This window comes from Cricetulus griseus, chromosome 7, assembly GCF_003668045.3.
Source record: "Cricetulus griseus strain 17A/GY chromosome 7, alternate assembly CriGri-PICRH-1.0, whole genome shotgun sequence".
NCBI classification, from domain to species: Eukaryota; Metazoa; Chordata; class Mammalia; order Rodentia; family Cricetidae; genus Cricetulus; species Cricetulus griseus.
Genome location: NC_048600.1, coordinates 92,902,322 through 92,915,398, shown reverse-complemented (window position 1 = coordinate 92,915,398; position 13,077 = coordinate 92,902,322). Strand labels below are relative to the sequence as shown.

The 13,077-nt window shown below is 39.5% G+C and overlaps 1 protein-coding gene across 7 annotated transcripts in view; it reads right to left on the bottom strand.

Moving 5' to 3' along the window:
* Positions 1-13,077, bottom strand: part of LOC100770202 (neurofibromin) — a 235,751-nt gene that overhangs the window by 108,719 nt on the left and 113,955 nt on the right. For all 7 annotated transcript variants that reach the window (XM_027426538.2, XM_027426535.2, XM_035447928.1 and 4 more), the window contains 3 exons: positions 11,163-11,324; positions 10,925-11,028; positions 4,042-4,177 (listed from right to left, as the gene is read on the bottom strand). In XM_027426538.2, coding sequence (XP_027282339.1) covers positions 4,042-4,177; positions 10,925-11,028; positions 11,163-11,324 — 402 coding nt within the window. The remainder of the gene's footprint in view (positions 1-4,041; positions 4,178-10,924; positions 11,029-11,162; positions 11,325-13,077) is intronic.

Below are 13,077 nucleotides of genomic sequence, written 5' to 3'. Positions count from 1 at the left end.
GAATGCCCTCCCTGTAAGAACAATACACCTGGATGACCCTGCCCCGCTAACAACAGGCAGGGCACACACAGGAAAACATGCAAAGTCATTGCCATGTCACCCACCATGCATTACGGCCTGCGTGAGGACTCTGGGCATTGCGAAACCCCAGTGCGCATGTGCAGCCTTCCCATCTTTCTCCCTCTCTTTGGCTCCTCTTGGGTTGGCTGACAACCCAGCTTCCCCCCACCCCCTTCTGGTAAATATAAACTCCATGTGGGTTGTTCATCAGTATCTTCCTTTCTTTGTATCATCAGCTACAGCTTAAAAGAATAACACTCCCTATCCAAAAAACAAAAGCCATTCATACAAACACACATAGATATGTCAGTTTTATCACTTAGAACTCTATCTAGAATAAAGATTTCTTCCAAAATTAAGACTTTTGAATGGTGTATACCAATTATTATTTTTTAAAAATATTTTTAAAACCTCAACAAGAGTCAGGCACGGTGGAAAATACCTATAATCCCAACCTTTGGGAGGTGAAAGTAGGAGAATCATGGCCAGTTTGGGCTACAATAGACACGTTCTGAAAACAACCTAAGTCTTTGATCCAGACACAGTATTTTTTTATTCTAATAGTTCTAAGGCATACAAAACCATAACTTATAATAACTTAATCATAAAGTCAGTTTTAATCCATCCATCCATCCATCCATCCAAATAGCTCCTGTCAACAGCATCCTAGGCCAAGAGGCAGAGTTCAAACAACAGAAAGTCTCATCTCAGGGAGCTTTTCTGCAGGCTTCTAAGGCTATTTGAGAAAACACACCCATGTAAATATGCAGGGTTGTTTTTTCAACTAAGATATAAAAGTACCATTTATAGCTTTAACACACATGTATAAACTTATCCATAGAAGAAGCTTTACTAGGAAAGATGTTTACTTAAAATCACAATAGCTACTTCCCAATTTTCTCACCAGAATTGAGTATCTACTCCAGGATTATTTTCTCTTTATTCCAAATTCATCACAAGGAAAAGAAACAGTATATAATAAGTTTAATCATTGATTAAAAAATAGCTTAATTATAAGTCTGTCATACATTTACACTTGACTACTACTCCTATGTAGTATTAACCATCTTTTCTAAATAAAGAAGGCATGTGAATAGAGCTGATTACAAGATACAAAAAGGCTTAAAGACTAAAATCTGAATTCCAGTAAAAACTAGCTACTCACTTGGTTTTCAAATTTTCCCCAGTAGATCCTCAAAGCAGGAGCTATGTTTACTAAGAAAAAGAAAAATGGGTTCCCATCCTTCCCAGCAGAGCATAAAAGTACAAGGGTACCATTATGTTACTGCCAAAGTTACAAGTGCAAGTAGAAACCCAAGGAGAAAGAAAAAAAAAAAAGGGGGGGGGTCTAAGTTAGGAAGAAGACTCAATGAAAAAACATATTGAGTCTGAAGCTTTTTTATTTCCACCTTTGCCTGTAATTGGTCACTATAAATTTTGTTTATTAAAAACAAAATCTTACTTGTAGCAAAAACTCTGCTCCACAGTAGTCTGCATAATGTTTATCCATTACAAAATAAAGCATAGTGTAACATGTGCACTGTGTTTTCCTGTGAAGCTTTAAAGTAGTAATTCAAGAGTGAAGGCAATGCACAGCACAGCACAGTGCTAGTAAGGCCCTAGTCAGCATCCCTTGTCTTCACCGCTTCTCTCTGTGCCTAGCTAAGAAGTTGCCAAAAATCCTGCTTACTGAGGTAGTAGGAAAGAGAAATTTATTCCTTCATGAAATAATTCCTGCATGCTTACTAAGTGTCAAGTCCTATTCTTTTTAAATTACAGTATTATGCTCTCAAACTAGTTTGTTAATGATACAAACACATTTTTCATTATGGGGACAGCCACAAGAAAAGTTTCTATTAAATTCTAGTAGGACAGACCATGTAATCAGGTACATTGCTCATTCACATTTTCAACCAACTGAGGCAAAAATCACTATCATTTTAGAAACCCATTTTCTTTCTGAAAACCAAGAAGCTGATTTGGACTTTTAAATGTGTGCTGTTTCTTGTCAGCCTCATTTTACAAACAGGCAAACAACTGAATTGAATTTAAACAGAAACCTAAGGGTAAAGATGAAACAGTCAACAAACGAAGGTTCATATTATAAGTAACCACTCTCTAGCCTCACACTTAAATTTAGCTGAATAAAGAATTCTAGCTTCCCTAAACATCCTAGAGATTTTTGAAAAGGCTGTAAAGGCCTAACACACCCAGAAACTTAATGCTAACTGTATTTTATCATATATCTATGTATGTAACATTTTCTTTTTATAGACGTAGCAGACACATCTTTTAAAATAGCAATGGGGGATAATTCACAACGCAGCCTCACACAGCTTTTTAAAATGGTGATTTCACTGATGATGTTAATGTCTCTAAGCAACCGAAGCCACAAGCAAAAAAAAAAAAAACAGTTGGGATGACATTGCAAAATCAAAGAAATACATGGATTGTGTTAAGTGTGTAAGTTCTCTTCCTATTTGCACCCTTATTCCAAGCACCAGGCCCTATGGTATTTTTTTCCTTTTTCAAAAGTTAATATAGATTTATTGACTCTCCCTTGAAATAACAAGCTATTCCTAAAACTGCATATGAAGTAAAAAACAGAAGCTATAGAAGAACACAGGCCTTCTTCTCCTACCATGGAAGGAATCACAATGGATATCTGAACTCAGGGCACTACTTAGGAAGCATTAGGAAGTCATTAGCTACTGCATGATGGTGGACTATATCTTACAAGAAGCCCTTCTACACAAAATACACAGCACCATTAGTTTAGCCTGAGAAAACAGGACACAAACCAATGATCTCTTAAAACAGAAATTGAAATTACATATCAAGTCATTTACAATGGAAAAAAACAATGACCTTGCCCCAAGTTTGAAAGATCCTTTAAGTAGTATAGGCAAAAGATAAACAAAATCTCATTTCGGTACAGTCACTGACTTTTAAGCTGCTTTCTGTGCAACCAAAACAAGAACAGTAACATCTTGCAAGTTAATGGGAGACCAAAGAGGGAATAATATACCTTGTAGTTTAAGGGTTCTGTTTGCAATTAGGACAGTTAAGAATAAGTTCTTGTTTATCTTGTGTTTGTTTGACCCATCTGCACCAGATGTGCTCGATCACATGTGAGTACATGGGCAGGAAGTACATCAGGATATATGCTTGCCCCTGATTGGACCTGATAGGAAATTCAGTATGCCTTTCTAAGTTTTGGCAAAATGTAACTCGTGGCCATTTTCTGGGAACCCTGGAATGAATCTGGCCAGAGTCCATAAAACTGACCATCATTTAATTAAAACTTGTTTCAAGTTTGGCTCAAGGGCGGTAGTGGTACACACCTTTAGTCCCAGCACTCGGGAGGCAGAGGCAGGCGGATCTCTGTGAATTCGAGGCCAGCCTGGTCTACAGAGCTAGGCTCCAGGACAGCTAGGGCTATTACACAGAGAAACCCTGTCTCGGAAAAACAAAAAATAAAGAAAGAAAGAAAGAAAGAAAGAAAAAAGTTTGGCTCAAAATTGTGTCTTATTTTCAACCAGTTGGATGAACACTTTCAACATAAGGAAAACTAATTTATTTTCCTTAAAGTTCTTTAAATGTCTCTGAAGAAAATGTGAGGTTTCTTTCAAAGCCAACCTAACAACAGTTCTTTAAAATTTTTATTTTTTTTATTCATTTTATGTTATGTGTATGAGTTACATGTTTATGTATGGCATGCGTGTCTGGGGCCTAAGGAAGTCAAATGAGAGCACTGGACCCCCTGCAACTGGAGAAACAGACAGTTGTGAGCCATCATGTGGTTGCTGGGAACCAAACCTAGGTCCTATGCGAGAACAGCCAGTGCTCTTAACTACTGAGCCATCTCTCTTTCCCCACACGGTATTATGTATCCCGATCATGTATTCAGCTGACTGTGCACAGAGTACTCCTCCTAATTTGCTTTGAATTGAGAGTAGCAATCTGGAACCATCAGCATACCTGATACAAGCAATGGCAGACACTTCGAAGCTGGGAGGGGAATTCTAAGGAGGAACTGATGATGGCATGGAAGAACTTCTCTGTCATCTGAAGGAGGTTCCTCTGGTTTTCCTCAAGGCTCTCAGAAGATTCTAACCTATAACAAAGGAAAGGTAACACCAAAACATGACTGGAGAAACAAAACTCACTCCTCACAAGACTTTTGATACTGACTGAAACAACAAATTTATTTTGAAAAAAAAATGGGGAAAAAGAAAAAAGAAAAAGAAGCAATTATAATACCAGGTGTGGTGGCTCACACTAACTTCAGTATTCACAAGGCTGAAATAAGAGACCACCATGAGTTTGGGGCCAGCCTGTACTATACATTGAGTTTGGGACAGCAAGACTATAAACTGAAACTGTTTCAAACACAAACTAACAAACTCAAAATGGAAATACCAATACTCAGAAGGTTCAGGCAGGAGGACCAAAAGTTGAAGATCATTCTTTGTTTTGTAGCAAGTTGAGTCAAGCATGGGCACAGGAGACCCAGTCAAAAATAAACAAAACAACAATAGCCACAAGGAAACAATTTCGAGGCAACCAGAAATTTAATAATTAGATATTAGCTATTTGAGAAGATTTTGTTAGTATGAAAATACTAGTGCTTTATATATAATTTTTTTAATTGTGTGTGTGTGTGCACACGCGCGTGCGTGCGTATGCTATGTGTAGCTCAGAGGACAACTTACAGGAGTCATGCATGTATCTCTACCATGTGGGACCTTTTGATTTAACTCATGGTGGTATCTTATTTCAGGCTTGTGAATACTGTAGTTAGTGTAAGCCACCATATCTGGTATTATAATTGCTTCTTTTTCTTTTTTCTGTCTTTTTTTCCCCATCAAGACCAGCAGTAGACACCTTTACCTACGGAACTATCACCACAGCCCTATGTTTCTGATTATGTTCATTTTTGTTGTTTTATTTTGGAGACAGGTGTAGCCCTAGCTGTCCTAGAACTCCATTTATAGACCAGGGTAGTTTGGAACTAGAGTACACCTGCTTCTGCCTCCTGAGTGCTTGGACTAAAGGCTTGCATTATCACACTGGGCAATACATACCTATGAACAGTGACCATTTTTTTAAATCTTCACTAATAATGATAAAATGTAACTTTCATCTTTCTATATCAGGTTTTTGAGATTATCTATATGCAGGAACATTCATCTCGAGCATAAAAATATACTGTATTGTGTAAGTAACTTATCTGCTTTTCTAGTGAATATTTAAAAATCTTCACTTTGGCTGGGTATGGTGGCTCATTCCTATAATGCCAGCACTTGAGAAGTGGAGGAAAAATGAGTATAAGGCCAGCTTCAACTACATAGGAGTCTGAGGCTAGCCTGGGCTACACGAAGACTGTCTAAAACTTTTCCCGGTTCACTTTTACAGATACTACTTCAGTGAACATTGTTGTGCATACACAAGAGTTCCACTAGGGCAATGCATCTCTTGGTAGCTAAACATATGTAAATTTAACTTTTGGTAACATCTCTATAACAGTGCTTAAGCGTCGCGCCCCCCCCCTCCCGTGTCTCTGTGGCTTTGGAGGCTGTCCTGGAACTAGCTCTTGTAGACCAGGCTGGCCTCAGAGTCAGAGAGATCCGCCTGCCTCTGCCCCTGTCTCCCAAGTTCAGGGATTAAAGGCGTGTGCCACCACCATAGTAATTCTTATTCCCTTGCATTCTCACAGATTTAGTGTATAACTTGAATACCACTTATACAAAATGTTTGAACAAAAAGTATTTCAGGATTTGCATATCTCCATACCACAAATATATGTGTCCCAAAATCTGAAATGTTTTGAGTACCAATCATATGTTCAAAAAGTTATAGCTTTTGCAGACTTTTTGACTTTGGGGTGTTCACCTGATAATTCAGTAGGTAGGAACCAGAACTGCAGTTTTTAAGGTTATTAGAGACCCACAGTGGTCAAAATGCAGACGAAGACTAAGTAAGTGAATGTGGACTGCTTAGCCCCAAATGAGACATCTATAATACAAACCCTACACTTAGGGCTCAGAGAACATCAAGGAAGAGGGAGACTAAAAGATTGCAAAAAAAAAAACAAAAACAAAAAAAACCTGAGGACATGGTCAACTACTGCATGACAGTGTCATTTTTATAGGACAGGGATGTTATTCCCATCAACTCTCAGGTTGCCTGTACAGGTCCTGCAAAGACCACACCAGTAAACACCCATGTGGATAGAGGAAAATTTTAACAAGGCCCCACCCCTAGATGAAGAACTACAATCAAAAGCTGCTGAGGGAGGGAGAATCAGGTTTTCTTTCCCTGGATACTGGTTTTTTGTTGTTGTTGTTTTGTTTTTTAAATGAGACCCCAATCCTCAGTGGTCAGCCCTAAACAAATGTAAATAAGGGTGACATTAATTAGATTCAGCAGTTTTGTGTATATAAACACATGTACACACATACACACATATACATAACAAAAATAATTCTAGAAGGTATCCTGAATTCAAGAGGAAGTGGTTGGGGGAACACAGAAAAAGCTGGAGGGGGAAGTGGGAATGGTGAAATACATCAAAATCGTTTATGAAATCCTGAAATACCTAAAAGAATAAAGAGGAAGAACTATTCCTTCTAAAACTCACTACTAAAGGACTAGCTTTCATGGTACCAGAAGGTATCATGCAAGCTCCTAAAGGAAGGAAGCAACCAGTAGTACTACCCAGCAACTATTTTCACATGGATTCTATGGCACAAATTCAAGTCCTCATGCTTGCCTCGGAAACTTACTGCCTGAATTATCTCTTACTCCTCCTTGCCCTCTAATTTCTTAAAGTGGGAGTTTAGGATTTCAATTTTAGATCTTTCTCCCAGAAACTTAGGTTCCTCTTTCACTGTCTCCATCATTTTGGGACGGGTGTGTTCCCATTTCATTTCAGTTTGGAACTCTGAGCTGGTGCATCTATCTTCAGCTCATGGGCCCTTCATCTATTGCATCTACTTATTAGACCATTACTATCATTCTTCTTCTGCTATACTCTTTTTCTAACATTTTTTGCTTTTGTATTCCTTGCTAGCTTTCCTGCTCTCTGCTTATATTAGTCACTGGTTCTTTCATGTTGTCCACATTTTCCCCCCAGTGGGGCTCTCAGCATAATAACCATAGTTATTTTAAATAGTCAATGTAAAAATTCCAAAATTCCCATCACATCCAAGTCTGGTTCTGATGCCTGCTTTGGTCTCTTCAGACAAACTCTGTCCTCTCTTGGAATGCCGTGTAGTTTTGCTGTTGAAAGTTTGACACAGTAACTGATAAACAAGGAACTGAGGTGAACAGGCCGTCAGTATAAGGCCTGAAAGTTAGTTACCTTGTTTACTGTAGCTGTGGATGTCCACTCCTCTAGTGTCCTTGTTTTCAGGTTTCCCTGGAAAATTCTAAACTAGACTCTGTGTATAGCTATAATTCACTGTTGATACACTGGAGCCCAGTGGATGTGATACAGGTAACATGGAGGGCATTGTTATATGAACCAATTCTGTCTCCACTGTATGCTGAGACAAAGCCCCTGGGCTGCAACCTTTAAAAGGATTCAGCTTTGTACAAATCTTTCTCGATATGTGAGACAGAAAGGCTGTGAGTGGGGTGGAGGGTTAAAAATAGCTAAGAACCCATCTTCCAGTTCAGATAACACTAGAAAAGAGTGAAGTTTCTCTTGAAGCACACAATGGTTGGGGAGAACTGATTTCAAATGATTCTTTTTCTGGCCCAAGGCACAAAGGGATTTTTCTCTCACCTTCTTGAAAACCCACCAAGGTTTTTGAAGGCAACAAGGCTTTTGAAGGCAAAAGGTATGGTAGCCCCTTCATATTGGGTCCCAGAAGTTCTAATTCTTAAGATAGTTCATACTCCACCTCTAGCAACTTATCAATTACAATTCAAGTATCCTTACTAGTTACTGGCTCCAGCAGCTTTTCCTATGGTAAGTCTGACACCCTATATTTTCCAGTCAGTTTCTAGTCAGTTTTAGCATGGTGGTTTGCCTTGTGACCTCAATCCTCTGTTGGATCTAAAACAAGTCACTGTTTATAATACATGGGCAGGCACCATCTTGGCGAAGGGCAGGTCAGATGGTCTCACCACCATCTATAACTAAGGGGAAACATTTGACCACTACCATTTTGTTTGCAGTTAAAAGAGATACTTCACCACCATCTTAGCTAAGGGCAAGACAGACAAGTCAGATGAGCTAGTTGTCATCTTTCCTAAGAGTGCTCTTGGCCTTGTCTCACCTTTTACTTATGCCTTTGTCTCTGATTCCTCTTACACTGATTCTGTTGTGTATGACATGTTTGCCAAGTGGCGTGCTTTTTGGCAGAGCTGGCCAAACACCCACTTCAGGCAGGGACCCCACTCACGTGATCCACCATCAACAAATCAGCTTTCTTTGCTCCAAAGACCTGAGCATTCTGTCTACTCTTTCTTTAAATGCCCCGCCTGCTTGCTAAAATGTGCGAGTCAGAGATGGAGAAGTCAGCTTTCTTTCACTCAACACACATGGATTCTCCCTTTCTTATTTTACTCAACTCCTGTTTAATATACGGTTAGATCTATTACAACATACTGTGTATGTGACTTAATTCTGGCCTAAAGTATATTCTATATTATAATAAAAATTTAAGGTTATAAAGATCTATTTTAGATTAACAAAAGCTCATAGTTGGATCTTGGGAGCAGGCAGGAGGACTGCCACACAAGAGTCCCCACTTCTTGCCTCTCTCAGTCCCCTCCATGCTCTTAGCCGAGTGTCCCATGGGGCCCCAAGGCATTTATTCTGAAAAAATTAACAGTGCTCAAAGCAAGCTTAAGCCACCAGGATACCACAGCTAGGAATAATGGAATAGGACTGATGTTCTATTTTGTTGGTTTTAGAACCGAAGCCATGATTAAGAGGGACAGCCGGGGCATTCGTATTGTGCCACTAGAGGTGAAATACTTGGACAGGAACAAGATGGGCCAAAGTGAAAGCATTTACCAGTTTAAAAGTGGCCAGTCACGGGGCTGGAGAGATGGCTCAGTGGTTAAGAGCACTGCTTGTTCTTCCAAAGGTCCTGAGTTCAATTCCCAGCAACCACATGGTGGCTCACAACCATCTATAATGGCATCTGGTGCCCTCCTCTGGCCTGCAAGCAACATGCAAGCATAACACTGTTCACGTAATAAATAAATAAATAAATAAATAAATATTAAAAAAAAAAAAAAGTGGCCAGTCGCATGGCTCCAGTGCTGCCCAAGCTGCCCAAGAAGGCTTCAGCTGCCTTCTCAATACCAGACTCAGAAAGGGGGATAAACTCATAAAACATGAATCAGGAACAAACGAACAAATGCTTTAAGGTTTATCTATGTAAAGATAGGAGAGCTTAAGATGTGAGGATCAAAGAATGTTTTAAGGTCTAAGAAGGTGTTTTAAGGTGTAAAGCTTATGTAAAGACATGACCGTATAAGATGTGAGGATCTAAGAATGTTTCAGGGTCTAAGAAAGTGAACTAAGGTGTGTGAATGCAAGTTATGAAGGTCTGAGGATAGAAAGGCTTAAGTGCTGAAAAAGAAAAAGTGATGAAACATTTAAAAGAATTAAGTATGTTCTAGATCTCTCTCTCTCTCTCTCTCTCTCTCTCTCTCTCTCTCTCTTTCATTATGCTACTGTTAAATATTAAGACTCTAAAAAAAAGTTCATAGTAGTCTTTAACAATGAAGTTCTGATAAGCTATTAATCTAATTCTGACAGAGTACTAAACACCACACTATTATACTATATGATCACAACTGCAAGCTCAAGATTTTAAAACTCCTTTTGGTCGTTTTCTAATTATAGACTTCAAAGGTACTTTTCATTGTGCTAAAAACATCTGTCACAGTTTTCCAGATGGGAGGAAGAACGTTAATGGTTTCAGCCAAAATCATTTCTGACATGAGTATACTGTCATTTCTACAATGTAAATTCCAGTACTGATTATAAACAGTGGAAATACTAATGTGTCTAAAATTTGTCTTTTCACAAACTCAAAGAATTCTTGTAAGTTCTGGGGAGTCGACTTGGAGGATTCCAGGTCAGATGCTTCCTCCCTCAATTACCAGGCCCTGAGAAGCCCAAGCCTCCCCACCTTTGGCTGGTCCTGACACCCACCCCCTCAATTACCAGGACATGAGAGAAAAAAAAATTTCCTAATCTTAACCTTGTCCTCTGTTCTGCCAACATCTTGCCAGGTCCAAGAGGCACCAAAGAGTTCCATAGAGCCTGGACATCAATGAAATCATCAGCTACCCCAGTATGTGGCAGCACCCCAACTTACTCAGGGCCCCCAAAGATGGTTGATGCCCCCCAAGTCAACAAGAAGCAGTCTTGTGAACTCAAGGCCCTCATTCCCTAACCTGCCACACCGAACTAAACACCTTTTTAATAATAAAAAAAGAAGGGAGGAATGTTGTAATCGAGGCAAACTTGGACCTGCCCCTTGGGGACCTGGCAAAGTGTGCCACCTCTGTGCATGGCAAGCAGTACCCTGGCTCTGTACAAAGGTGTGAAGGTCCCTTTAAGAGGCAAACTCCACCCACTTCCTCTCTCTTTCTCTTTCTGTTGTTTCTGAGAAAGCAGCTTTCCATCTCTGTCCCCCCCCTCCCCAATAAGCTTTCACATAAGTTTTGTCTGCAGGTCTCTGTCTGTTTCTCACCCGCTGTTTGCTGCTCACCCACCATGGGATCCACCAAAGGTCCCACCTCGAACCATATCATAACAGACAGAAACATAAAGGCTACCTCATGTAGTACGGGGGAGCAGGGAGGGAACAATTTTGACAAGATAACAAACCTGGTAGGATCGACTTCAAAGCTAACATGCTGCCAATCTGAGGATGTGATCACAATACGTAATAAAGGATCCAAGAGCTTTTGTAGATAAGTAGCACCATATACCTAAAGAAATGCACAGTTAGGCACAGACTCATACATCTTTCATTTTGAAAAGGTAACCAACCTAATACATTCTGTAAATAATTTCTTCTCAACAAACCTAGTATACGCATACACATAAAACGAATGACACAAACCTTAAAGCAGAATGTCATTATCTTACTGGCCAAGCTATTGCCTCGGAAAAGAGTCTGCATGGAGTCTGCCAATTCTACTTCCTTAGAAAACATGTTCCAGAGCAGTTGGTACAGTAAGTGCCGAGAATCAAACAAAGTAACCAGAACTCGAGCCAGCTCATCCTGGTAACAAACAAAATTGGGTTTGTGTAAACAATTTTACTTTTTTCTTAGGTAGATTTAAATTTTTAAAAAGGTTGGAAGCCGGGCGTTGGTGGCGCACGCCTTTAATCCCAGCACTAGGGAGGCAGAGGCAGGTGGATCTCTGTGAGTTCGAGGCCAGCCTGGTCTACGAGAGCTAGTTCCAGGACAGCCTCCAAAGCCACAGAGAAACCCTGTCTCGAAAAACCAAAAAAAAAAACAAAAACAAACAACAAAAAAAAACATACTTGTCATCACAGTACCCAGGAAAATTATGAATTGAGACCAGGCTACATAAAAGTCCCAAGCAAAACAAAACAAAGGAAAACATTGTTAAAAGGTACCCACACTTCCTCAGAATTAACTAATATGGATGGTCCTGAGTTGTTTGTTTTTAAAAGAGTTCCAAGCCATATTGATATCTTGTCTTAGAAAAAAAAAGAAAAGAAAAAAAAAAGGGAGGGGGGGGGTGGGAGTAGGGAGCAAAGGTTCTCAACCTGTGGGGCTTGACCCCTTTGGTTGAGTCAAACAACCCTTTCACATGGGCTGAATATCAAATATTTACAAGTTGATTCATAACAGTAGCAAAATTACAGTTATGAAGTAGCAACAAAATAATTTTATGGTTGGGATACGCACAACATGAGAAACTGTATTAAATGACTGCAACATTAGGAAAGTTGAGAACCACTGGTGTATATGATCAAGAGACATTGTTCATATGTATGCAATTGTCAAAGAACACAAGTAATTTAAAGGGATAGAGAGATGGATCTGCAGTTGACAGCACTGGCTGCTCTTCCAGAAGACCCAGGTTCAATTCCCAGCACCCACATGCAACTGATAACCATTTTAACTCCAGTTTCAAGGAATCCAACAGTCTCTTCTGGTCTCTTTGGGCACTGCACACACATGGTGCACAAATATACATTTTGATAAAACATCTATACATACAAAATAAAAATAAATCTCACACACACAAAAAAAATTTCAAGTAATTAAGGTCAGGTATGGTGGTACGTGCCTTTAATTCCTACAATGGGGAAGCAGAGGATCTTTGTGAATTTGAGGCTATATCCTGATTCTACACAGTGAATTCCAGGCCAGCCAGGGCCACACAGAAAAATCCAATCTCCAAAAAAGTAAGTATAAAAAGTATTTTAAGGGCTGGATAGATGGCTCAGAGGTTAAGAACACTGACTGCTCTTCCAGAGGTCCTGAGTTCAATTCCCAGCAACCACATGGTGGCTCACAACCATCCGTTATGAGATCTGGTGCCCTCTTCTGGTGTGCAGACATACATGGAAACAGAATGTTGTATACATAATAAATAAAATCTTTTAAAAAAAGTATTTTAAGTCATTTAATATAAAGCTCAAATATATTTACTGTAAGAAAATAAAATGAGGGGGCTGGAGAGATAGTACAGTGGTTAAGAGCATCAGCTGCTCTTCCAGAGGTCGTGAGCAACCACATGGTGGTTCACAGCCATCTCTAGTGGAATCTGATACCCTCTTCTAGCATAAAGCCATACATGCAGATAGAGCATGCATATACATAAAATAAATCTTTAAAAAAATTAAAGACAATGAACTTAAGCTTTTTTGACTCAAATCAACTTTTGTTTTCTTATGCTAGGGATCAAGAATAGGGTCTCTGACATGCTAGACAAGAACTCTACCCCTAGGCTACATCACCAGAACTGGATTCTTTGTTAAGAAAACTACTAATATTT